The sequence below is a fragment of the Myripristis murdjan genome, chromosome 20 (genome assembly GCF_902150065.1).
Source record: "Myripristis murdjan chromosome 20, fMyrMur1.1, whole genome shotgun sequence".
Taxonomy (NCBI): Eukaryota; Metazoa; Chordata; class Actinopteri; order Holocentriformes; family Holocentridae; genus Myripristis; species Myripristis murdjan.
The window spans coordinates 12,358,249-12,385,995 of NC_043999.1; the positions used below are offsets into that span (position 1 = coordinate 12,358,249).

At 40.5% G+C, this 27,747-nt stretch overlaps 3 protein-coding genes across 4 annotated transcripts; 1 reads left to right on the forward strand and 2 right to left on the reverse strand.

Moving 5' to 3' along the window:
- Window positions 1-31: 31 nt before the first annotated feature.
- uba5 (ubiquitin-like modifier activating enzyme 5) lies at window positions 32-2,970 on the reverse strand. Its single transcript, XM_030079702.1, has 12 exons — window positions 2,628-2,970; window positions 2,410-2,455; window positions 2,202-2,291; window positions 1,978-2,087; window positions 1,812-1,898; window positions 1,630-1,714; window positions 1,427-1,531; window positions 1,145-1,272; window positions 898-1,033; window positions 629-704; window positions 429-535; window positions 32-257 (listed from the first exon to the last, which is right to left on the reverse strand). Exons 1-12 carry the CDS (start codon window positions 2,792-2,794, stop codon window positions 180-182), a joined length of 1,215 nt encoding a protein of 404 aa, XP_029935562.1. The 5' UTR covers window positions 2,795-2,970; the 3' UTR covers window positions 32-179.
- An 875-nt stretch (window positions 2,971-3,845) lies between these two features.
- On the forward strand, window positions 3,846-27,728 carry acad11 (acyl-CoA dehydrogenase family, member 11). Its single transcript, XM_030078733.1, has 20 exons — window positions 3,846-4,364; window positions 4,477-4,576; window positions 5,468-5,593; window positions 6,084-6,245; window positions 6,401-6,565; window positions 6,648-6,789; window positions 6,949-7,070; window positions 7,280-7,386; window positions 8,300-8,411; window positions 8,813-8,890; window positions 9,377-9,515; window positions 9,927-10,034; window positions 11,589-11,687; window positions 22,579-22,648; window positions 23,389-23,474; window positions 25,623-25,694; window positions 26,273-26,427; window positions 26,545-26,661; window positions 26,757-26,866; window positions 27,310-27,728. Exons 1-20 carry the CDS (start codon window positions 4,057-4,059, stop codon window positions 27,422-27,424), a joined length of 2,493 nt encoding a protein of 830 aa, XP_029934593.1. The 5' UTR covers window positions 3,846-4,056; the 3' UTR covers window positions 27,425-27,728.
- ackr4b (atypical chemokine receptor 4b) lies at window positions 15,692-20,055 on the reverse strand. Of its 2 annotated transcripts, none has more exons than XM_030078736.1 (2): window positions 19,949-20,055; window positions 15,692-18,082 (listed from the first exon to the last, which is right to left on the reverse strand). In XM_030078736.1, the coding sequence occupies exon 2, from the start codon at window positions 18,077-18,079 to the stop codon at window positions 16,967-16,969; it is 1,113 nt and encodes a 370-aa protein (XP_029934596.1). In that variant the 5' UTR covers window positions 18,080-18,082; window positions 19,949-20,055; the 3' UTR covers window positions 15,692-16,966. The 2 variants fall into 2 exon arrangements, with proteins under 2 accessions (XP_029934596.1, XP_029934595.1); XM_030078735.1 differs by having other exon boundaries at window positions 15,692-18,085.
- Window positions 27,729-27,747: the final 19 nt, after the last annotated feature.

Sequence of the window (27,747 nt, forward strand, 5' to 3'; positions counted from 1 at the left end):
TCATGCCACCAGTTGCCATGGAACTTTTTTGAGGATGCTTGTTATTTAAAAAAAAAAAAAAAAAAAAAAAAAAAGTATTGGAACTACAGCTGCTTAATTTCAGCATCTGCGGAAACTGATACAGCACCACTGTACAACATGTCTTTCTGAAAAGCAGACATGAATCCTCAGAGTCCTGACTACATCTTCCTCATCTGAGCCATCAACTCGTCTAGACTCTGGTCGGTGTCCTCTACAGTGTCTCCTCCTTCTGCGTCCTGGGTCAGACAGAAGAAAGCCACTTCAGTCAAAACAATACCAATGTCTGACTGACAAAAAGGTCTCTTGGCAACAAAAACGTTATAATGGCAGAAACAGGCAGGTATTTATGGCGACTTTAAAAATAAGCCAAAGTGAGTGCCGTGTGATCTTGTATAAGGAATACTGACCTTGTCTGGAATGGTGTACGCCACAGTGATGCCTTCTGGGAGGTCAGGGACGAGGCCCGAGGCAGCTTGTAACTCTGCATCAGTCACCTCTGATACTAACTCAATACCTGCAAAGAAGAAGCAAAGTTAGTGTTTGTACACAAAAGGCAAGGTAGTGAGATTTACAGCAAAGAAGTCAGGTCATGTCTGGGATCGCTTACCCCACTCATTGTCCTCATGTACGACCTCCTCCTCCACCTCTACAACTTCATCTTTTGGCCGCTCTGCTTCTTTCCTCTGAAGAGAAAAAGTGTGGCACACATATGAGGCACATGAATATTGTTATGTTTCTTCTTATATCACAGTAATAATATGTGTATTTGTGAGCTGGGCTTTTGGGTGAGCAGACATGGTACATGATGTCACTTCAAAAGTTTCTCCCTCCTTATGTGGACATCTTAAACACACACACACACACACATACACACACCTTGTACTCCTCTTGTTGTCTCCTGCAGTGGTAGTCGCTACACTGGGGATTGGCTTTCATCGCCATGGTGGGGAAGAAGTCCTGCATGGCGTTGTAACCAAGATAGTAACTGACGGTACCAAACTTTAACAGATACCTGCAAGAGAAAACATTGAATCGATGGATTTAACTGGACGTGTTTACTTTCTGCAGACTGTAAAGATGTTAATGTAAAGCTTCTCATTAGTTATACACGACAAGATCTTACTTTAACACGTTTTGCACCAGGATGCCTGCGACCACGCCCATTGTGGTTGGTAAACTGGCGGCACACACTCCCTCTCGCTTCAAGGTTTTCTCATCGATGTTGGCTGCTACCACCAGGGGAGGAGCACACTGTCCGAAAGATACAAAATTGTACAGTCAGCTTTTATATCTCACGTATTACCCAAGGCTTTCGGTATTGGATATTAATCTTGAATAAAATCACTGATCCCGATACATGAGCCGGGTATCAGTGCATCCCTTGCTGTTTGAATTGTGGACTTACAGCAAAGCAGGCCGTCTCTCCAGGGTTGATGAGCTGGATGTGTCCTGATACAGCGTTCTCACTCACACCAGACTCCATCCAGATCTGACCTAGCTCGTTACAGGCCTGAGAGAGAAATATTTCAATCAATAACATGTACAAGACTAATGTGTAAAAAATATCGATTGCATACAATAAACCGTGCTGTTTAGTGATGCACTGACTGTGTTGATAGCCATCCTGGCCTCAAAGTTGTCCACGCAGCTTAGGACTAAATCCACCGGCTTCCCCTCCTCCAGCCCTCCATGACTGAGAAACACAGAGAATAATTCGTTAAGAGAATAATTTGTTGTGTTACCTAAGAGATGAGAGGGAAAACAACAACACGGAGAGTAGAAATGCTCACCTGATGCGATCCATGAAGTGTGTGAAGTTATCCATGGTGGTGATGTTGTAGTTATGGGTCTCAAATGCCACATCTGGGTTAATGTCTCTGTTTGGGAAAACTGGCAGGTAAGCATAGGTACGCGACAACATATTTCAGGTTTGGGGTCATTTCACGAACAGCATACCTGAGTGTGTGCTCTGCTGCTTCCACTTTACTGAGGCCAGCCTGGTGAGGCTGGAAGAACAGCCGGTTCATATTGGCCAACTCCACTTTATCATAGTCAAAGAGGAGCAGCTGGGAATGTACAAGCAGGTTGGGTAAAGGTGAACACACACCTAACTAACTATATTTATGCAATAAAGAGCTAATAAGGGAACGTGGAAAAAAGTAAATTAAAGTTTGTATTACCTTACCAATGCCACATCTTGTGAGCATTTCAGCTGTCACACTGCCCACTCCCCCAACACCAACCACAGCTACTGTATATGTCCGGATTTTCTGTTGATACATGTGGGAAAGAGATTTTTTTTTTATATCTTTCCTATTCCCTAAAGAAACACAGTGGTGTATGTTAGAGATGGGCACCCACAAACACTGAAAAACTCAATAACAATACCTCATAATCATCCACGATTCCCATTCTCTTCAAAGCCATCAGGCGACTGCGATGAGAACAAAATATTGACTAGGGTTAAATAAATAAATAAATAAATCAGCATATAGGGTGTGTGACTAGTGTGTGACTAAGCTAGCACTAGGCGTAGCCCCCTGACGCTTCCCGACTCCAAGCGTCACAAAAGCAGCAGCATTTTGTAAAGTACCATCGGGAGTCACCTGTACGGGTTGGAGTCCACCACCTCGGCGCTCATCTTGTCTATTTTCTGCCTGTGAGGCGCCTGCCTGCTGTCAGCATCCTCCGCCGCACACTGCCGCTGCTTACACTTGATCAGCTCGTTCTCCAACTCTCTCACCCGCAGCTTCAGCTCCTCCACCGTCGCCATTACTCTTACAAATAACGGCTCCAAATAAACAAACAAAAATACAACAACAGTGTGAGCTAGGTAAAGTACTGTAAATGAAATAACAGCGGGGCTAGACGACTGTTTCAGTGCTCAAAGTACACGTCTACACAACTCCAATCAGCTGTCAAATTGCGCTCCGGTAAACAGAGTCCGTGGAGAAACCGTGCCTGAAAGCAACAAAGGTTCCGACACAAAATGTATAAGTTACATTCATAAAAATGTAAAATACACGAAAACTCAGCCGACACAGCTGATTTATAAGCGTTAAATGTTTGAAATCTGGTGAACGGCGTTGGGAAATCGGTGCAGTTGAAATAACGCTCGGGGAAATGCGAAGTTGCATTGGGCGTTGATTTGCAGAATAATTAATTTAGGCAAAGATTTCATGCTAACAAAGACTGATATATTAATAATGTTCAACAATCCACAATTTTCGGCAGATAAATCTTAAATAATTAGTTTGATTATTGTTTTGGCTAAATATTTAAATATTAAACATAAATTGATTTGGCGTAAAAAAAAAAAAAAAAAAAAAAAGTGCCACCCTTTTACATCTTTAAAAATTCCGATTTTAAAACATAATTGGCTGCTGTTGAAAAATTAAAAACTCAGAAATCGAGTTTTAAATTGGCACAAACTATTGAATTACTTAGACATTTCAAATTTACTCTAATTAGTTAGCAGACTAAAGGCTTTCCCTGCATTTTGTTAGTTGTTGTTCAGTGTAATTTAGTTTTGCATGAGATATTCATTATATTCTTATAATGAAGTATACTGACAGAACATGCGTAAGGAGTGAGTTATATAGTCGCCAGCAGATGGCGTTGTTGTTACAACTTCTATGTTTCTGTTTTTTTTTTTTTCGCTCTGCCGTAGAGTTGAGCTTCATTGGCCCTCCGCAGCCACCGTAGATTAGTTTGTTTTGTGTTCCACAAGCCAAAATGCAAAAAGCAAAATTTCTCTGTCCTAAACAACAAGTGGAGTCCTGTTCCCTGATCTAGTACACCTGACACACCTCAGAAACATCGCAGAGGCTGAAAGATAGGGTTACACACGTGTGCTCCATGCACTGGATCTGAATTTCATCAAGTGAAGGAAAAGAAAAAAACAAATTATTAATGCGCGCTGTCTTTTTCTGACTGCCTCTGTGACCTTTATCACACAAAAACATTGTAAATAAGTGAATGTTGGGATAGCGATGTTGCAATGGGGTCATGCCCTGAAAATTGGGCTTGGTGAGGATGTGGACAGATGTTTCAGGGGGCGTGCCGTGTTATAAAGTTGGTCGGTCGGGCTATGGTGCCATTACGCAGGTAGACTCGCCGCAGTCTCCGGGCCACATGGCTCTGCCTTGGCGCGCCGCCGTGACGTACAGGGGTTTGAACCGCGGCCTCGGACGGCTGCTGTCCGTGACTTGCGACGCAGCCATGGACGAGCTAACGACTCCTGTACGAGAGCAGCACAAGTTCAATGTGGGCAAACTGCAGGAGTACCTGGTCGGCAGGTCGAGAGTGTCTGCTGGGGACACTCTCACTGTCAAACAATACAGGTGAGGCGGTGCTGCGTTGTTTCACCACGTCTCAAGGAGCCAAAGTCAAGGAGCAAAGTACTGTGCAGCACCCGTCATGTTTTAACTTGCTGTGGCTTCCTGTTTGTTGCAGCGCTGGCCAGTCCAACCCCACCTTTCTCATCCAGACAGGCTCGCAGAGTTATGTTCTCAGAAAGAAACCCCCTGGCATGCTGCTGCCAGGGGCTCACAAGGTAACGCTGGCATTATTATTCAAGATAATTTTACCACTAGCCTATGTTTTACCATGGTAGCCTGTTGACTGTTGTGTGTAGTCATGCCTACTGCCCAGCAGGGGGCGCCTGTCATTTAGTTTGAGGGGCCTGAAAAGCTTTGAGGCCGTTATCATCAAGTAAACAAACTGATTGTGATCATTTTTATTTATTAATCTACTTAGTTACACACTCATTCCTTTATTTGTTCATTTAGCGAGAAAGGCACGTGTTATTTATGTGTCTAATATCTGCAATTTCTTAAGAATAAATTTAAAAAGATGTTTTTTTTAAATGTATGTAATAGGTGCAAAACAATTCTGTGACCTGTTTTGTTGAACCGCTTTATCAGGTACAAAGTTCAGGTATGAGTGTCACATTGTATGAAATAGGTAATGATTGTTGCTGTTAAGAGATTAACTGTGAATAGCACATGATTTGAAAAGGGCAGGTGCAAAAAGGTAGTATTGCTTCAGCCTACATCAAATAAAGGAAAAGAGGAAAAAAGGAGATGAGAAGGCATGAAATACAGAAATGGAAAAAAAAAAAAGTTCCCCAAGCGAAATGAATGGTGACATACTGACTGCATAGGGGTCATGTCCTTAAAATTAGGGCATTGTGAGTATGTAGATAGACTTCTTCAGTCACTGATGTTTGTGTTTGCAAGAATTTGTTGTGTATTTCTATATAATATGCAAAAATACATGGCGTGGAAATATAGCATTTTGTGTGTTTTTAGTTTGTTTTAGTTTAGTTTTTTTTTTTTTTTTTTTTTTAATTGATGACTGTTTTGTTTTCTAACGGCTGTAATGGAATGAGCTGACATTAATGAGAGAGTCTTCCAGAATCGTTGATGGGTGTGACTGTGTACAGGTTGACAGGGAGTACCAGGTGCAGAAGACGTTATTCTCTGCTGGCTTCCCTGTGCCCCAGCCCTTCTTGCTCTGCACCGATACTTCAGTCATCGGGACAGAGTTCTACTTGATGGAGCATGTAAAGGTATGTGTGTGCAGCCAAGGCCAAATTTCATTTGAAATTGTGGGCGTTAGTTCACCTTGCCCTAAGCTATGGCAAAGTCACAGTCTCAGGATCTAATATTATTTGTCACCAAAACTTACAAACCTGCTTAAACCATGGAAGAGTGAAGCAGTTACTGTCGATTGACACAAAATTATTATCTGATAAGTGTTATGAATTATTAGACTTTGATCACAAAATGCACTGGTACTAAATGCTCTCTTGAAGGCCCTTTTTAAAGATAAGGCTTCCAAATATTTTTGATCTTTAACTTGATCTTTGTTTTCCATTATAATGATCTAAACTTTAAGATGAAATTCGCTCACTTAGGTTGGCTCATAGAATTAATTTGACTTGTCATACCAAGTTCATACTCCCAAACTTGTCAAAATGCTCACTCTCATTTCACATCAAATGTGTACTCACTTCAAGTCAGAGGCATAACTCATCTGTGTCCCTTCCTGCCGAGCAGGGGCGAATATTCAGGGATATTCGTCTCCCAGGAGTGAGAGCAGCCGAGCGAGCTGCACTGTATGTGGCTGCAGTGGAGGTGTTGGCGAGGTTACACTCACTAGACCTGACGTCGCTGAACCTTGAAGGATATGGGAGAGGACCAGGCTACTGCAAGAGACAGGTGAAACAATGTGATCTTCATATCAAACCAACTCAGCCTCATGTTTTTCTGAGCAATGCAGCGCAATGTTGTACAATATCAGCTGTAAAACAACTCCCAGCCAGTTCATGCATGATAGAGAAGTGACATACATACTTGTTTTTTCTTCCTTAAAGGTGTCCACTTGGACAAAACAGTACAAGGCAGCAGCCCACAAAGACATTCCAGCCATGAACGAACTCTCCAACTGGCTGAAGGACAATTTACCCGCCGGTGATAATGAAGTCACTCTTGTCCATGGAGATTTCAGAGTGGACAACTTGATTTTCCATCCAACAGAGGTAGAATTTCTCCAACACTGTTCCCCACCGCTCCGCTTCTTGTGACATACGAAGCTTTAAAATTTGTGCTTGCTGTTGCCAGGCACGTGTGATGGCAGTGCTGGACTGGGAGCTGTCGACCACAGGGCAGCCGCTGGCAGACCTGGCATACTTCCTCATGCCTCACTACTGGCCCCAAAGCCTCAACATCATCAGCACTATGGGCAGCTTTAAAGGAATAGAAGGTAATAGCAAAGAATATCTTCTCTAACATGTTTGAGCAATTTGATAATAAACCTTAAATCTCAGTATAATGTGATTGACAGCTGGACACATGGATAGACTAACACTATGTGTTTCGGCTGATGTTTCTTCCATATTTCCTTGTCCTTCTTAATGGGCAGGTATCCCAACTGCTGAAGACATAATCTCCATTTACTGCCGGTGCCGGAGCCTCCCACCCACTTTGCCGCAGTTGAATTTTTACCTTGCTCTGTCCATCTTCAAGATGGCGGGGATTGCCCAGGTTTGTCTCTGTCATACGTATCAAGTTAAAATTTGCTCTTCATTTTTCTAGGTATCTGGATATCAGGACATACAAAATCAGCTGTTAAAAAAAACACATTGGTTCTGTCTCCTTAACTACAGAGGGATCCAGATGCATTTATGAAAAAATAATAAAATATAATTACATTCAATCTGCAAAATAAATTATTTGCTTTTTTCATTAACTAGGGGGTCTATGCACGCCACCTGCTGGGTAATGCCAGTGCACCGAACGCGGCTCAGTTTGGCCAGTATGTGGAGCCCATGGCTAAAGTTGCCTTGCAGCTTGCACAGAGGTCGGTTTCTCTTCCTTTCATGGCTTATGAAGTCACATACCAATCCACTATATTGACCCATTAGATAATGCATTATGGCTAAATGAGGTTATTTTATGAAGTGTCAATGATTAACATGCATAATTTGGGTGATGACAGCACAGTGGCATGGTAAATAACTTGTAAAGGTTGAATAAGTTGGTGTTTACTTGTCCCATAACACAAAATGACCACAAAATGTCTTTGTGGGTTTGAAAAGGTTGTTGATCAGTTAGGAAGACTTAAGTGATTACTTCACCAGCAGCTGAGATGTCTGATTTTAAACGTCACTGTTTGGCCCAGGTTCTGTTTTCGGAACAAAAACTCCATCTTATCGGAATTTCAAGGCACTCCCACACTCACACACACGTACACACACACACACGTACACACACACACACACACACACCATCTCCTAAATAACATTTTCAGCTGTTTAGCGGTCACAATAGCGCTCCAAGTGACAGACCGGTGTCACAAGACATTCCGTTCTCAAGCCAATGGAAAACCAAAATACAAAACAGTCTCATAATTCTAATATTTTTTATAGTGATGGATCAATCTGACCTCTGCTCTAATGAGCTAGCATACTCCTCTATTTGCAAGTGCAACTTTATTTTTGTGTTAGCCTTGTAACCTTTGTAAGCTGTTCCCGAGATCTGTTGAGGCAGACAGAGGTTAATAAAGGACCTAAATTGCTTAATACCCCTCTGGCTGTGAGCAATGCTCATTGTTGCACTCAGATCGGTTGAGTGATGCGAACACTGGCCAGGTGCACCAACATCACCAGGATCATGTTTATAACAACATGTTGATCACACATGCCAACCCTCCCTCCAGCTGCCTCTTCCCATTTAAGCTCTGTTTCATTCCCGTAATGTGTGTGCCCTCCCAGGTCCCACCCAGGCCCAACAGAGGACAGGCTGTTCCTCCAGACAGCAAAAGGCAAGGCTGTTCTACAGCAAGTCAAAGACTTCATGAGACAATACGTGCTTCCTGCTCAGGAGGTCAGTGCCAATGTCAAAACAGATCTTCATTTCTTCTGAGGAATTTTGCCTTTCACATGGAGGGGGGTGGCAGCACACAAAAGTGCATTCATACAGTATATTCCTTAGTCAAATTATAGCTGGTATGACTGACATGACAGATCTGTTTTTCTCTGTCTGTATTTGTTGAATCTGGTAATGATGATCTGTGGGGAGGGTGGTAGAGGGAGGTCAACAAATACCTCAGTGTAGTATCTCACAGTGCACAGACACTGTTTTCTTGTACAAACACGTCTGTGATGATATATCGTCAGTTTGGAGAATAAATATCTAAACACCATGGCAGCAAGAGTGAAAATAAATGAAAGTGTTTATGTGACCCCTGTCAGCAACTTATTGTCTGATATTTCTTTTTGCCAAAGGAAGTTTCAGAGTATTACGCCAAATATGCTCATTCTCCACAGAGATGGCACACTCCCCAAGTAATAGAAGATCTGAAGGTGAGGAGTAATACTGAATGTCTAAACTATGCCATTTGGGTGTGTATAAGTAATCAAACGCATGTTATTCTTAACTTTTCCACACAGAAGCATATTTTTAATACTTTGATTCTAGCCCAAATCACATAGACGGAGAACAAAATACAGTTCTCTCAACAATCACTCCAGTAGCCATCTGTTCAGTATCGAATTAGCAGCTTCATCTGCCAAGCCTGCATAAACTTAAATTAAACAATAATTATCTCTTGTAAGCCTGCCATATTACACGATTCATCATTTTAAACTCTCCAGAAATAATGTTATTCATACTTTTGTTGATCCCACATGAAATTCCAACCTTTTCATATCTGTTTATCATCAACTCTGCTGATTGCCTTGGCACTTTCACTGTCTGTTTTGAGCGAATCATTCAGTTCTTACGTGTGTGCCAGTGTGTGCACGCGTATATGTGTGCACATTAATTTATGTGTATATCTGTGTGCCCAGGTGAAAGCGAGGGAGGCGGGGCTTTGGAACCTGTTCCTTCCTGCCGTCAGTGGCCTCAGTCAGCTGGACTACGCTCACATCGCTGAGGAAACTGGACGCTGCCTCTTTGCGCCTGAAGTTTTCAACTGCCAGGCTCCTGGTAAAAAGAAAAAAAAAACACCTGGTTTCAGATCTGAATGGAGACATTACGGGTCAAGCTGTCAGTTATATGACTTTTTTTTTTAACATGTTAATATATTTATGACATAGAATATACTGTATGCACTACTACTACTTCTGGTAGTAATAGTACTTACAGATTAATGGTTGGTGCAAGGCTTATGTAAATCCATATCATTTGAAGTAGTGTCTGCACTCCTTTATTTCCTTTATAACATGACTTTACTTATGATTTTCTTTATGATCCAGCTGGATTTTCAGCAAACCTCTCATATTCTGGGAAACATATGTTAAATCTAAATATAAGATGCCCTTTAAAGCATCTCATTTTTTAGAAACTGTCACAGATTAGTAGCCAGTTTGCGGTGAGATGTTAACTGTTTTTCCACAGACACTGGAAACATGGAGGTGCTGCACATGTTTGGCAGTGAGGAGCAGAAGAGAAAATGGCTGGAGCCTCTGCTCAGAGGAGAAATCCGCTCGTGCTTCTGCATGACAGGTAGTTTATATTTTCACTTCATATGTTATATTATGGGCTTCATTTCCTGTATGTCAGTGTGCATCACAGTAAGACTGAAAAAACCTAACCTAAAATCTAATCTGTTGAGAAAATTAAGATAGGAGTGGCTAAGTGTTTGGCAAAGTTTGTGGAATGTAATAAAAGAAGTGAGGCAAATAATTTACTGTGTGTGACATTTACAGAGGATTTTGCAACACTTGAGTCCTACATCTGAACCAGTATGGCACCTATTTGTATTCACAGTTGCTAGGTAGTGTTAGAGTTCCTCCCTTACAGTATTTGTAGTGGTGTTCTCCCCTGGTGTTCCTGTAATTGGTTGTGTTTGTAAAAAGGCCAAGTTACCTGTGGCTGCGACAAAATCTATGTGACGCCTCTCTGGAATCTTGTTTGAAAGCCTACATACTAGCAGCAAACACTAATGCACTATGAGTAATTCCTCCCAGTTTGGTCCCCTGTCTGTTCCCTCTCATGGAAACAGTGGTGTGCTGTTACTGAGAACATTACTGTGGGTGTCAACCTCCCTGTACTTTTTGTAAACACAGATGGTGGCTAGTTAGCAGTGATTCGGGATGTTTTTGTCGGAAATCCATTGAATTCTTTGAACTGGATGGTGAGGAATAAACATTTTTGATTGCTAATTTTAACAGCGGCCTACTCTACAAGAACAGAGAGTTGCATGAAAACATAATGCACTCCATTAATATCATTAATTATGTTTGAGTTGCAATCCAAAATTTAAAGAGGAATTACAGTATTTTTTTAATCTTGGCCCTCTTTTTACACATTTTGGGCTCCAAATGACTGATAGGAACAAAAAATTTTGGACTTCATTCAGTATTGAACAGGAACACTTGAGCCAGCAGTCATGAATTGGGCTGCAGTGTTATCAAACGGGGCAAGTTCACCCATCAAAATGGGTCCACTAAAAGAGCTTGCTATTGAGAGGCTCAGATTGTTATTAAAAGTGTCTGACAACATTATGGAAATGATCACTACAGAGTGACGTGTATTACCTAAACAGAAGTCTTGCTCTGAAATCTTGCATGAGGTTGTGGAAACATGAGAGATGGAGAGGAGAATGCTGGCGGTCGGGAAGAATTTGTTGTATTAGAGTATAGCATAGCTTAGTACTGTAAAAGCTTAAAAAACACACGCTGACCATTGACTAGGATTACAACTGCCAGCCAGAGAAGAGAAGAAACCAGAGCAGTTTTACCTAAAGAAAAAATGGTGTTTGAAGACTATAGATATGGTAGTCAAAGCAAGTGCTGCCAGATGATGTTCTTCAGATCATATTGGTTGTTTACTGAGCTGTATCTAATAAATAAGAAGATGTTAAAGTCTTTGTTTCTGAGAATTGTCACAGACATTTCGGCTATAAATTTTCATACACTTCCCACAATCCTCCTACGTCTTAACCAAAAATATTCTCTGGAACTGTACATAATCTCTGTTTAAGTAATTCATCAAGCCAAATAAGTCTTTTAAATCGACTACTGTGGTTAAAAGACTCACATGTGCTCTCCACCCCAGAACCGGATGTGGCCTCTAGCGATGCCACCAACATGGAGTGTACTCTGCGCAGGGATGGAGACCAGTATGTTATCCAGGGCAAGAAATGGTGGAGCAGTGGTATGTCCATTAACATGTTTCTTATTGTTTTATGCAAGAGAAAATTTGATTTACTGTCCCTCTCAGAACACTTTCAGAGCCTGTGTTGTGCATTTAGGCCTTAGAGTGCCATTAGAAAAGGACTTTAATTAATGACAAGGACTAGTTTTATGTCTGTCTGTTTTAGGTTACTTGATTTCCTTGTAAAAGATCCACGTGAATCAGTGAATGCTTTTTATTCAAACTTGAAACTGACATTTATACATCATGTACTCAGAGCATTCTCATAAAAGGCTGTGTTTAGTGTGTAATCAAGATATTGTACTGAAGTGCACCAGATGAAACCACTCACTCCCACTGCTAACACATGGACAACAGAAAACACACATGTGCCAAACCATGCATCACAGAATAAGTGTTGTACGGAGGTTGAAGTGCAATGAGAAGAAAAAAAATATATATATATATTTTGATATATAACTTGTTCCCTCAATTTGATTAACTCATTCCCACATTTTACTTAATTTGTGACCATGGTATAAGTGTGCAGTACTTTTCCTTTTTCCCTTGAGCATGTTTTTGTCCCAGCAAAACAACTGGTATTTTTAATTGAATTACATTCATTCTTTATAGCGTTTCTCTAATGTTAGCCATAACAAAATTATGCCTAACCCTATCCTTAACCAATAAGACAAAATGACCACCCAAAATGCAAGAAAATCCCCCCCATGTTGATGGGAAAAAATATATTTAATCCTCGAGGAAAAATGTCTGTTGCTGTCGTAGTCTGCTCCCAGTTTTCATGACATAAAATAGAATAAATGGAGGCGATTGGCTGCTTTGCTGAGCGCACCAAGACACATGTAGTTGCTGTATACGTGACTCAAAGCAACCAGTGTAGGCGGTTCAGCTGATTTTAATGCGTGTGGAGCTGCACATCAGATTCAAGCAGTCTGAATGACTGGTCAGGGTCTACTGTATTGAGTCTCTATATACACATTGGATCACAGGGTTTATTTTAAGCAGATTCTTGCGGTGACTCATCTGTGACTCAGTCTCTCGTGATTTTAAGGTTTATTTCATGTTGAGTAACTGAGTACTGGCTATAAATGAGCTTGGTTTATATTCTCTAAGAGAGATTTATTACAGAACTTAATACAGAAATATGAGCTCACTAACATTAAATTAAATCACAACCATTTGGTGTTTGTTTGATACTTGTCAGTTAATATCTCGAGCTTATGTTGGAGTGTTTTTACATATATATGGTGTATGGGGGCCTCCCTTCAGCAGTGTGAGCTGGGAAATTAGTGCAGATGCTCACTGTGTCACATATTGTGGTTTGAGTTTGTTTTAACATTCCCAACTTTTTTTTGTTTTTGTTTTTGTTTGTTTATATATCAAAATAACTTCTACTTAACCATCTATTGCTTGAAAGCTGCTGAAATTATGTCTTACATATACTGAGCAAGATTTCCACTGTTATGTTGCACCATAATAATATTGACAATAACACATCATTTTGTTAATAAAATGACAATTTAATTTAATGTTCAGTGATTTTGATCTTCTCATCTGCAGTCATTAAAATAATATCTTTTCTGCTTAAATTTCAGTTCTGAAGTTGTCTATTCTAATGTCAGCAGTAGTTCTTTATTACAAGGGCTTATTCAGTTTATAGTAACTGTCATACGTCTCACACTGTCAAATTAATTTCTATTAAAACTTGTGGCCAGCTCTTGTCAGGCTCTTGTCACCTGTGACCCAATCCTTGCACAAACTGAATTATTTGTAATTACTCATGCATGCTTGGGCTGCCTGTTGGGTAATTCTGCTCTTAGCCTTGAATCAACATTAATGCCAAACTAAATATTCTGTTTAAAAAAAAAAAAAAAAAAAATGCTATGAAGGCATTGTACACAGTGCAGCAAAATTTGATCCACCAAATAAATTAAGTTTCTCTAAATTTTTAGCATAAATATAATTGTCAGTGTATTGAGGAACAGATTATTTTAGCATTCTCACATCCCCGTAAGAATAATAAATATCTCTGGCTCTTTGAGATTGTCCTCAGCCTACATGAATGTAATCTTCCACCACGCTTTTGTGTATTTATTGGTTGCTGTTTCCTTATCTCCTCTGTTTAGCTGTTGCCTATGTGGTTGGCACATCTGCCATATTACTTGAGAAAAGGAACTGGATAGTTGTATGAATCCACAATGAGTAATTCAACCCACAAAACTCATTTCCACCTCAGTAAGAAGTAAAACTTGATGATGCTGTTAAATAGTGTCTCCATGCTCTCCTAGCTTTATTGTGTTTCCCTGGTTTCTGTTGTAAGCATCTCTAAGGACACTGCACTATTATGGTCACGAGCATTTTCCATCATTCCATCATGCAACACTCAGTTTGCATGGTTTCGTTGAAGTTGAGAAACAGAAGGAAAACAAAACAGGCTTTTTCGTGCTGTATTTGATTACAGTAATTGCGCAGGAGTTCCCGCATCGGATTGTTGTGGTTTCCTTTGTATTAAATCACTGCTACTTGTCATGGCATAAGCCACCGTAAACTCTGGTTAATGAAAGGATTGTCCTGACCCTTTTGAAGAAACATTTAGTTTCATCCATATGCATTAGAGAATGGTGTATTTTCAACATGGCTTTCTCTTTTTCCTGTTTGTGGCAAAATGGCAGATTTCAGATGAAAGGTCTATAGATTTCACCAGTGCGGCGGGTGTGGAAGATGTAAGACTTTGCCGAAGGCGTGATAATGTAGTGCAATGATTCCCAGACCTGCAGTGCATTATCTTCCGGCCATAATAACTTTGCACACATGCACACACATATGCCTGCAGATGTTTATCATTGTTACTAGACCATATTTCTGTCAGTGGAATCTAATGTGTAGCCTTTTATATAATCTGTTCCAATTCAGTCTGGGTTAAATAAAACAATCATAGTCTGATGTAATATTTAATGACATTGAATCACATAATCCCCGCCTATAATTACCCCTTAGTTTACTGCTTGGGAAAAGCCCAGCCTATGCCAGGGACAGGCTATAATCAATCCCTGTAAAATGCAGATTATGAAGCCGAGTTTGGTCTGATAACAGCTTATTTAAGTCACACTGATACAGGACACACCCAAGGTTTAGTTGCCTTGTTTGTGCCATGGCACTAGTTCATTGTCCTTGTCTATTCACCCCTCCGCTCATGTGGCATGCAATGTGATTCATTCATTTTCCTTGGAACACAGTCACTCCCCCACTTGACGACAGTTGAAACTGTAGTCTAAACCTTTGTCTCTCTTCTCACACACCTCTTTGTGCATTACACAAAGCGCATGTCCCAAACATCTAAGCTAAAAGCCATTAAGCAGGAGAGAGGATGACTAACAGGTGCTGTTATGCAGAGGAATGGTAAACAAAGACGTATGACTTTATGAGCTGTGGTGGATCTGGTCGTGGAGATTTTGTTCAGTTAAGCTGACCTGACTGTAATTTTTGTAGCACTGTAAACAGGCCTGAATGAAGTACTGTTAAACTCTTGGACTCTGGCCACATAGCGTTCTGGGCCTTGATTTGATATACACTGAATACATTAAGGCTGCTTTTTTTTTCGCCAGAGGAGTTTTGATCTAGTATGAGCATAATATTATATGATGGCACTGAGTGATTTCAAAGAGGAACAGATGAAAGTCCCCTCCAGGAGAAAATATGTACACCACAAAAACAGTTTGTCATTAGGAAGGACTATGGATTGCACTCCAATGCAAACCCGCTGCTCTTTTACACTCCAGTTATTTAGGTAAAGAAAGGATGAGTGGAACAAAAGCAACATTTATGCTGGAAGCACCTAAAAGGAGCAAGCTGCCTATGCTATTTGTTTGTGTGATGGCATGCTGGGATCTTTTCCACTCTTTGCTTCTCTCTTTTTAGTCTGGTCAGTGTTTGTGACTCAACGGGTCGCCCACTGTGCAATCAATCCACCCTGATCCCAATCCGAAACCGTGTGACAGGGTGAAATGAGATGCAGCTGATCATATGGAAAGTAGTACAGAGTGTGTGGTTTTAAATTAGAGTTAATAAATGAAACTATGGACACAGCATCCTGAGTTTTGGTTCCATTTAATTGTGATAGATGTAGGTAGATGCATCTCACAGAAAATGTTTGTGCTTTTATTTAACAAAGTGCCACACTATATACAAAGTAGTTGTCTTACTCAGCATATTACTCAGACAGGTGTCTAACAATGTACTCATTAAATGCACCAATTCCAAATGCAGTCAATTCAACTGCAGTGTTCTGCCTACTTGACCTCTATCAATATGAAATACTTTGAACTGATAAATTCTTGACTCTTAGACCTAATGTTTTGATGATCTAACAGAATACTATAAATAAAAAGTGTAAAAAGTGTTTTTTTATATAAAAAATAACCTGATAGTAATTCCGTCATCTGTTTTTTTTTTCTCCTTCCTTTTCAGGAAGGATAGTCTTACAGTATTGCACATGTTTATTTAATAGATATACATTTTGGCTAAGAGTACTTAATTGAATCATTGACTTGAGTAGTGGTTTACCAACTCTTATCACATTGAATCATTCCACAAAAGAGAAATAATTGTTAAACCAAATCAAATTAGATTGATGTTCACCCAAAGATTCACACCCTTCTACCCAACTGTACAAATATACACGAGACTGACAAATTGTATTTTAGTGTTTGGTTATTGATGGCCCTGTCATTTGTACATGTTATTAAAGATGTACTGTAGATATATAAGTATATAACAAAAGTTTTGTGGAGGTATTTACAGAAAAGTCCATAAAGCTTCTTTAGGTAACTTTTAACATAATTCTGACAAACCACCATTATATACAGAGGGTGCAATCCAAACTAAATGTACTGAGAAAAAAAATCTGTTTTTCCTTGCTGTCCCTGGCAGTTCAATCTCATTTGTTAAAATCTGATTGGACAAATCAAATGACCAATCTCTGTCCAATCATGTCTTGTGTATGTGTACTACTGCTATGCATATTCTCGTCCCATCCTCAAAAAAGCTCTTCCCAGCCTACCTTAACTCTAGTAATCTTAGCTTATTCTCGCTACAGCTCACCAGTTCCTATTTCGCCATTGCATCGGCACCACACACACAAGTGTGCATGTTTGTGGGAATGACTTGGACAAGATACTGAATCTCAGGTGGGTGCTCTTTCCGCTGTTTTGAGTTCAAATTTTTGACGATGGTCTGCCCACTCTAAAAAGCTACCTACACAAACTTTAACCGTTTAAGTCTCAGATAGTAAAGGTGCTGGTGTCTTGGTCTTGGTCCGAAGCTGACTGTGAGTGTGTGTTAGCGGGTCCTTTGAGTGCGATTTCCACCGCTGGCTCCTCGTTGACATATCGCTGGCGTCCTCCAAACCGCTGTCCGAGACGCTTGGCAGCCTTGATGACGTTTCCCTTGAAGGAGGAGCCGATGCAAGCATACAGGATGGGGTTAATGCAGGCATGGGCAAGTGCCAGGCTCTCTGTTACCTGCACAGCCCAGTCCAGCCCCTTGCTGACTTCACAGTCGGTCACCAGGAGGTAGATGATGTCCATTGCATAGTACAGTTTGACCACGTTGTAGGGCAGCTGTGTGAGCACAAACACAGCAACCACTACCAGCAGGACCCGCAGAGCCCGACACTTTCTGTCTCTGCACACCCCGGATGCTCGGCACAGCGCCCACCCCACTAAGGAGTAGCAAACCACCATGACCAGGAAAGGAAGCACAAATCTGAGGATCACCTCCAGCAGCTCCAGGGCAGCCTTGGCAGACCGGGCTATGTTATGGGGATAGATAGCCATGCAGACCGGCTTGTGTGACTTGTGCCTCACCGTGGAGAAGATTAGGTCAGGCAGGCCAAGAAGGACAGCTATAGCCCACAACACTGCGCACACCAGGATCCACTTTTTCTTTGTGGGGGGACCTGAGCCAGTCCTGCCTGTTGCATTACGGGCTACGGCACAGTAGCGGTCCACACTGATACATGCTAGGAGCAGCATGCCACAGCTGAAGTTGGCACCGTAAAGGAAGGTGTTGAGCTTGCAGGCTGCAATGCCCAACCTCCAGCCGTGGACAGCGTCGGCTGCCCAGAATGGCAAGGTGAAGAGAAGAAGCAGGTCAGAAATGGCCAGGTTGAGGATGCACATGTCTGTCAGGGTTCGCAGTCGTTGTGGCGATGTATAGACCATCACTACCATGGCATTCCCAAACAGGCCGACCGCCAGAGTTAGTGCATAGATGACAGGTAGGAAGATGCTGCTAAAGTGGCGCACTGCTTCTTTGTCACAGATAGAGAATTCGTAATTGTAGTCGTAGGTCTCATTGAAGTCATCTTCGTCATGGTAATAGAAGTCCTCCATTACCTGCTATGTGGGGAAAGCAGAGGACAGCTTTAGTGAGGTCTGTTGGTTTTTGCTCCATCTGTTCAACGCTTGATTCCTTAATTTATTAGGCAGACTGCCATGAAAATTGGTGAGTGAAGTTATGCTTCACAGAGAATGAACCCTAATGATTTCGGTGAGCCCATGTCCTAGTCTACCACTGCACCACCACTTTTAAAACACTGACCTGAAATTTCATATCATTCATGCTCCCACACTGAGGAATCCTGTCACACTCCATTTTATTCACCCTGTCAGTTTTTAAAACTGTATATCATTTCCTCCAGCACCACCGTCATTTGGAGATGAGCTCATTTTCAATAGGAGCAGGAAAAGGGAAGTTCCTACAGTATTCCCCATCAGAGGAATCTCTCTCGCATGATTTCCTAAACAGCTTAAGTCTTGTCTGTCTGAGTTTTGTGTGGGTTTGTTGATCCAGCTGGAAGCCTTAGGAATACAACAGAAGCACTGACCAGAAAGTGATTTGACGTCAATTGCTCTGCGTGTGATTGAAAATGGTCACAGGGCAATGGGAAATGGAAAACTTGTGTACTATCCCTTTAAGTCCACAACAGATGAGAAAGAGATGCTATCATTATTTCTTGTCAAGCTATCCTCCTTTCCAAAATGTGAGATAGTACAAGCTGATTTCAGGCACTGTGGATTATGTAGGCCAGTGTTAAACAACTTGGAAACCCTATCTGATCTGTAATCATGATCCTGTACAGTTGTGCAGTTGCATGCTGGTGAACTAATACTTTTTCCAGACCTGTGGTGCTGTTAACATTCTCCCCATGTTGCTGGCTGCACAGGGAGATGTTGTGATGACTGTGGTTTATTGTACAACAGGAGAGTGTGTGTGTCTGTGTGTAACGTGTGTGTTTGACTGCAGATGTTCATACTCAATGCCAGTGAGCATGTCTTTATGGAATTAAGTGTGTAATCTTCGTTGACCTGAAGAAATATGATCAGTATACCCAGCCGCATTGTAATTTTAATCCTTTGAAAAATATCAGTCAGATTAAAGTCGGGTTAAAAGTGCTCACTCTACATTGTACCCACAGAAATTAGTATCTCCAAAAGAAATGGTGAAATTCAACAGTCCAACATGCTCGGTTAGTTACTTTTTATCAGCTAAAGCTGGCTCAGGAGGAGGATGTTATGTAGGGATCACTTTGCATCTTGTCATTATTTTGGCATATCCTGTGGCTTGGCTGTCAACATTCAAATAAAGATATATACCAGGTTTGTTACATAATCTGTGTCTCTTGGTAGGGAGGAGCAGGAGTTAGTGCAACAGATGTTGCATTGCAGCGTTCAAAATATGTCAAGTATTCTACTGCTGTCAACAGCTGTGTTTTTATGCATAGTGGAAATATGGAGGATATTAATAGTTGCTTTACACTTTATCTTTAAAAAAATTATTGTTTTAGTTGTTTGATTTGCACAAGGTCAAGCTGAATGGAGCCAAAAAATCTTCTTCATGGAAAGTTAATTTGTTTTGTGTAGCGATTTGATATGATTAGTTAACACAAACCTGTGCATTTAAGCAACTGGTTTAATCAAGGCTAAGTTAACCTTGTTATCATTACCTACATATGATTACATGCTAAATGTCATAAAGGAAAAGGACTTTGACTGTCAGGCCAAGAGTGAACTATAAAGTACTGCAAAGTCAAACTTCAGCTATAGACAAACAAGGCCTACTGCTTTTTTGTAATAATATGAAAATCTTATATACATAATACAGAAATAGCATACAAATAGATTTTTTTACATTCCTCTAACCAGATTTCCATATTTGTGCAGTTAATGGAAAAAGTTATACAGTTAAAAAGTTTGTCTTACCCTCTGTCTCTGTCGGACTTTGTGAAGTTGAGATGGTATTAATCCTTTTCACCCACACACATGCAAACACACACACAAGAGTTGTGGTGTATACTGAGGAGAAATGTATGAACTGAAAAGACTATGATCTCCCTGCGTTAGCCCATCCCACTAACTTCCAATGTAGGAACACCTCTCTGCTGCGAAGAGAGAGAGAGAGAGAGAGAGAGAGAGAGAGAGAGAGAGAGAGAGAGAGAGAGAGAGAGAGAGAGAGAGAGAGAGAGAGAGAGGAGAGAAGAGAGAGAGAGAGAGAGAGAGAGAGAGAGAGAGAGAGAGAGAGAGAGAGAGAGAGAGAGAGAGAGAGAGAGAGAGAGAGAGAGAGAGAGAGAGAGAGAGAGAGAGAGAGAGAGAGAGAGAGAGAGAGAGAGAGAGAGAGAGAGAGAGAGAGAGAGAGAGAGATTCTCTTTAAGGCTTTATTCAGTTTGTCTACTGTACTCTATAGCATTCTACACAGGGGAAGTTGTGTTATTTTTACATCAGCCAAGGTGCCAGCTCACACTGTACACAGTGCCCTACCAGCTGGCCTTTTATTCATGTGCATGCACAATAAAAGACGGGATAAAAGAAGAATATAAAGTATCATCCCAAAACGCTCATCTTGGTGTCTGTTTTGGCCTGGATGAATGCAGCCATTATCAGTTTTTGTGGTGTCATGTATTTCATTTAACTGCCTCATTCTTGTTAGCGAGGAACGTTTTGGCTGCAAAACAGTTTGGCTTCAGAGGCGTTTTTAACTTGTGGTTTTCTGAATGACCTTATTTTCACCTTTATGGCTGCTGTGGTTTCATTATTGTTTATCAGGAATAACGTTTCCTCATTCAGATGTTTTTGATCCCTGTTTCAGTGTCACTCTCTCTTTAGAGCTTTATTGGCATGAATGTTGAGGATACATTATTGCCAAAGCCATTTGGCACCGATACAGACACTCCTTTATGCCTTCTTTCATTTCCTCCTGAATTCTAAGAGGAAAAGGTTGTTATTTGCACATGTTTTAACTATCTGGTTTTAGTATCTTTTAATTGTGTATTTATGCTCTACGGTCTCTGTTGTTGAATTTATGGCCACTATGTTTTATGTGTGCTTAATGTGTGCATGTCTGCACAACCATGCTGATTGACTGAAAATATTAAAACTAGTTATATATATTAAAACTCTCTCAAATTTTCATCTAAGTCTGAGTTTCAGTTTTAATTTCAGTTTTGTTGTATTTTTATTTTCCTTAATGTACACCTCAGCTGAAGGCTTAAAAAAAAGCCAAAAGCCAAATCTTGATAAAACGCCATAAATTAAAAGTCAGAAAAGGCCAGGATAACAATAACAACATACAAAAAAAAAAAAAAAAAAAAAAAAAAACATCATTATTATTATGAATGGAGGAGATCCATCTGCAGAAGAGAATGTAAGCACAGTGCAGAGCAATTTTTATGTATTTATTTTTCTTAACCATAGAAGTATTTCATGTGGGGAAAAAATGCAGCAAAAAATGTTTCCACCCATTTCTGGGTAGTAAAGGTATGTTTTCATTCCGCTGTTAGTGGGACATGTTGTTGGTAGGACATGTACAGGCAAGTTGGTGTGTGACAGCGGGACTCACCTTTCATCCTGGACCATTAAGACTTACATAAAGATTCTCGGGAAAACCTAAGCTGCCTCAGGGCTAAACGAGCTCTCCTAGACACGAGAACCTGGAGTTGGGTGGAGCCGTGCACATGTAATGCGCTTTGTCACCGAAAAAACCTAATTTACTCTTGGCATAATGTAGTGTGGTCAGAAGATTTATAGGCTAAGCATCTGTCAGAGTGTGTTTGTTAACAGTGTTCACAGTCATTCATGCTGTTATTCTCACACCATATGAATATTCCAACACTTTCCTCATGTCTCTATTTTCTGTCTGGTGTCCATATGTCCTCTCCTCGGGGGACAGGAAGACTGTTTGCCACTCAGAATATAAACAGGAAGACAGGCCATTGGTCATTCTCCCCTGCACCCCAGGGACTTGAGTCCACATGAGCAACTTTTTGTCCAAAAGTTGACCCCCGATCGTAGATTCTGTGAAACTAGAAAACCCAAGCAAAGTAGGATTGCATCAAGCTGAACTTAAGCTGCAGCACCAAGTTATCGGCCTACGTTTTACAGCACCGCTTCATTCCTGTGGTGTCTAGCTTGCTTTACATCTTGTTTGTTTTTCTAGCTATAAAAGAAGCATTTTATTTGCCAGTGATTCACTTTAAATTTGAAGTTTCTCCCAAAGAAAAAGAAATGTGCGCAGCGACACGACTAGGTTTTACTGCGTATGGAGGAATCCAACTAAAAGAAAGCTCAGGAAATATCAATCAACCAGCGGTTTTCTCATCTGGCAGTTCTCATACAATTCATCTGTTAGTAGCTCCATCCATACTTAGCATTCCAGACAGGGACCCTACAATGTTTAGGTCATGGCATGGTGAAGGACAGACTGTGATAAGGGACCTGTTCTGGTGTTTATTATACCACCAGACAGCAAGTACACCAGACAAATGAAGTGCAGTTTACTGTTCTAACTAGTACAATGTCTTTTTTTTTTCTTATTTCTGGGTTAATGTCCCCTCTAGGTGCTGGCAACCCACAATGCAAAGTGGCCATTGTAATGTGCAGGAGCAGTTCTCAGGATGTCAGCAGCAGGTCGGTCATGTGGTTAATGCGGCCATGTTATGAATATTTGCAGTCAGTTTCCTCACTGATGTGCAGGGAATGTAATAACAAAAAACAGTTTTCTGTCTTTGTTCAAAGGTTCAGGGTCTTGATGTCCTGTTTATAACCGCTAGTTTTAAATTTATTCCAGGATTTTGGTGGAAAATATTCCAGCTCCACCAATTCAGTGTTGCTTCACAGTGGTTTATATGAAACAAATGTATATTTCATTGAAAAGGAGCTGTTTTGTTTTGACTCTAGAGGAGAATTCTTCATTGGACTCGCATTTTAAATTGTTATTGACTCTGCCAAGGGACTTTGGGTGTGTGTTTGAGCATGCATTACAAAGTTAACACCACAGCCTAGCATTTCTTGGGATGTGTATCACACTAAAGAAGTAGATCTCTATTAAATATTGGTGAGAGATAAATTTTCTACTAATTGGTATGATCTTCATAGCAACCGTTGTGATACAATCAAACAAACCCAGAATATTTTGCAGCATACACTGTCTCCTTTTGTTGCTACAGCAGTGTGAGAGACACTCATCAGGGCTGCAATTTCCATTTTTCCATTTATCAATAGATGGTGTAAACTTAATCATATTTAGAAGTGGATGAAAAAATGGCAGTGATTGATGGATTATAGATGTAAACAAAAAGTGTGAAATTGTGATTATTGTGATTGCTGATTATTGATTATTACTGTTTCCTTTTGATCTTGTATCTTAGGCACAGCCTGCACAGTATGATCCTGGTTCCCATGGACACAGCAGGAGTGCAGCTGGTCAGACCGCTCACTGTGTTTGGACAGGATGGTAGGCAGTGGCATTCTTCTGAAATTGCTATAATTTTACAACCATCACTTTTCATATCAGCATAGAATTTTGTCTTAACCATAAATACTGGGCTGTGTAACAATAACAGTAATAGTTACCTGTAAATATTTGGAATCTAAAAGTAGTGATCATTTTATAGCATTTAGTCCCACCAACCGCCAGTATACTCTGCTCTGTTTAACAACTGCTCAGCACTGCCCCCAATCTCCAAAAGACTGTACTGCACTTTTTTTTCTCGTCTCACAGCAGTAAATGGCCTTTCTCTCTCTCTCTCTACATGCTTTTCATGAACTGATACATTGTATATACACAATGTATCAGTTCATGTCTCTTCTGTGTTCCATTCCGATGATACAATGTAACCGTTCATGTGTGTTCCGTGTTTCTTTCCATTGATACAATGTATCTGTTCAGGCAAAGCCTACATAGAAAGGCCAACTACAGTCAATGACTGCCATGAGAAAAAGTGTATTCGTTATAATATCCTTTTTTATTTTTCCTTTTTTCACTTTTTTCTTTAATAAAACATCAGCCTTTGCCTGTATACAAATATGATATACCTTTCCTGCAGTGTTGTGCATGAACGAGTTCAAAAGAACGCGTTCATTGAACACGTTCATTTTTTTAAGAACGTTGAACTGAACGCAATGTATTTGTAAATAAAGAACTTGAACGTGAACTCGTTCAGATTATGTGAGAGTCAGCGCTAATGTTTAGGTGCAATTATTGCGGAATTTCCCTTCTCCTTTTTAACACGGAATATTGCGGAATTTGACATAATTTGAATGAAACGCTGTTTTTGTGTGGAATCTGAACGTTTGTCTGGGGAAAATTACATGGACGGAAGCAAATCTGGGTGTCACAACCCCTCCAGTGGTTTCACCTGCACCTGCACCACCAAGAAAAACATTACAACACCTGCACCGGCACCGTACGAGTCCAAAAGCAAAGAAACTTTCCAGCTACAGCGGCGCACTGACATAGCTTGTGTAACAACGCGAAGAGCGACCACTCTGCGCTATTTTCACTGGCTAACAGCGGCACACTGGCTTAGCTTGTCTATTCAGAGAAGAGGTATCACTTCGGCTTATTTTTCAATCTATGTTATCACATGCATACTACTGCTCATTCATTGGTAGCTGAATTGTTAGGTCTGTTTGATAAGTAATTTACATTTTTAAAACAAATAATTTAACATTGTTCAGTTATTAATAACATATCATTTTCACCTTTTACTGCTATAACAATGTAATTGTTAAATAAATAAATAAATAAATAAATAAAGTGTTGTATATTTGTTACCTCAATTAATTTAAGGTAATTTCTATTTCATTTGTGTGCATTTTAGTCATAAACATTAAAAACACTCTTTTTTGGTAGTAAAGTAAAATAAGAGTAAAGGGTAAAAAACTGAATTCCCAAAAAATAAAACGGAATTTGCGGGGGGGAAAAAACGGATTTTATAGGGCCCTACATTGATTCCGGCAGCAAAAATCTAACCTTTCTGTGCAAATCATGTCCACCTGCGCTGAAAAACACTTTCAGCGCAGGTGGACATGTCAACTTCAAATTTGAAAAGGCATTTGGAGTTGAAGCATCCATCCAGTGTGAGAAAATATCTACAAGTCCTTGACAATCCCAAAAAGTCATCAGGAATGGGCAAGAACACCCCCTGCCAGCCCCAAACGACCCAAGTCACACTGCCTGCAGCCTTCAGGGGTATTACTGGATTTCCCAGCAACAGGTAGACAAATTAATAATGGACTACATTGTTTGAGATTTACAGATTTCTACAATTCCACTAGGACAATATATAATTGTAAATAGCGAACAGTTTTAGGTGGTGATGGATGTCATAGTTTTCTTTGAAAAACAAGGTCAGTCTTTCATTCTCACTTTTCACCTAAAAAAACTGAAATGAACTGAACTTTGAACTAGTTCAAAATTGAAATGGTGAACTATGAACGTGAACTATTCATTTTTATACTGTGTGAACTGAACTTTGAACTAGTTCATGAGAACTATGAACTTGCACAACACTGCTTTCCTGTCTTTCTAAAATCACCTGATGTTTTGTTTTTTATTTTTATCATCATAATTTTTTCCGTGCGATCTGTCTGTGCTCAGATGCTATCCATGGTGGCCACTTTGAAGTGCATTTTGACAACGTGTACATCCCTGCCTCCAATATTATTCTAGGTAAGAGACTGTCATGCTGTGTGTGCATCTTTTTATATCTGTGGTTTTTTTTACCAGAGGTTACACAGTGGTTCTTGTTTCACACCTGGCAGTTTCAGTCTGGGTGCTCTGAGAAAAAAATGCTGAATAGGTTGTAAGGCTCCAGCCTATCATCACTTGCAAATCTCAACTGGTGTTATTTTAATATTAATTTTGATTAAAAAAACAAAGTTGATAAGTTATTTAAGATTTGGAAATGATGGTTTGCAGGGTGCATGTAGCCTCTTCTATACACTTAGTCATTTTTGCAATCAGAATGCTTAGCTATGGTTGTACATTCGTTTAACAAACACTAAACATGCATGTCATGTTTTAAATGTCAGCAAATTTCATTGGACTATATGAATATATTGATAAATAAAAATTCATGTATGTGAGCTCATAAGGCCAGAGATATAACTTCTCCACCTCAGAAAATCCTTCTTAAATCTGATCAGTGCATCTCTCAGTATGTTTGCTGTAGCATCCATGCAACCTGTCTTTGATTTTGTGTGTGTGTGTGTGTGTGTGTGTGTGTGTGTGTGTGTGTGTGTTGCTAGGAGAAGGCAAGGGTTTTGAAATAGCCCAGGGTCGTCTGGGACCGGGCAGGCTGCACCACTGTATGCGGGCTGTTGGCCTGGCAGAGTTGGCACTGGAGCTGCTCTGCCAGCGAGCTGCCAACAGGCACACCTTTGGCAAGAAACTCTACCAACATGTAGGTGAACATCTCACCACAACTTCCTCCACAGTTGTGATGAAACTTCCTCCCATTGTTGACACCTAGTGGTCAAATTTTTAATAACATCTTGAACAAATGCACTCTTTACTCCAGGAGGTAGTTGCACACTGGATAGCAGAGTGTCGGCTCATGATAGAGCAGACCCGCCTGCTGACTCTCCATGCTGCCCATGCCCTGGATACACTGGGCAGCCAGGCTGCTCGCAAACAGGTAACACAATCAGAAAAGCCTCCCTGATGCACAGTTAGTTATAGTCACAGCAACAGCCTTCAGTTATGCCCTATTATCTCTGTGCTTGTTCCCAGATTGCTATGATCAAGGTGGCAGCAGCCAGGATGGCCTGTAAGGTTGTGGACTGTGCTATCCAGGCACATGGAGGTGCAGGTGTGTCAGGAGACTTTCCCCTAGCACAGATGTGAGTATCTCCTTTTAGGACTGAGTGGTGTATTTAAATCAATATCATGATGTGAAACTAGGTATGTCTAGGATTTTGGATGCTGTAATATGGCATAATTGTTGTATTTTCCTGTATTAAAGGTTGCATTACAGTAAAGGGATTCACTTCTCTGAACTTAATGGACAGCTATAGCTGTTCTCTTATGTCTTGACCTGCTTCGTAATCTTATCCTTACTACTAGTAATTGTCACATTTCTTGTGTAAACATCTCGTGAAAGCTTAGTATTCATACCTACCATATTGTTGCAATACCGATATCAAGGTACTTGGTGAAAGATATCTTGGTTTTTGGTTTGTTGTTATTTCCCAGCCCTATTTCCTGTGTGCATATCTTTCTGGTTAGTTTAGAATGAATATCGCATGCTCCCTTTACTGATACCAAAAGTCACATCCATTCTCAGGTACTCATATGCACGGACCCTGCGCATCGCTGATGGGCCAGATGAGGTGCACCTCTCCTCAATTGCCCGCCTAGAGCTGAGGGATCAGCTGAGGAAGGCACAGAGCAAGCTCTGAGGCCACAGGAAACATAAGGCAAGATCAGATGTACCAAATCAAAATAATCTAGTACGCAGGCCTATAGCTGCCTTAAAAATCACTCATTATTGGCTGTCATCAACTATTGCTGGGGATTTTAAGAAGCTTATACACAATATTGTGTAATCTCAAACAGGCTTGCATCAGGCACCAGTAATTGTTGAAATAACTGTATCAACACTACGAAATGTAAATAAATGCACTTGTAATTGTTAATAGTTATGCTGCAAAAATTATGTCTGTCAATGATGTATTATAATTTCACAAAATAATAAATTTTGGAAAAAAAAAAAAAAGGGCAC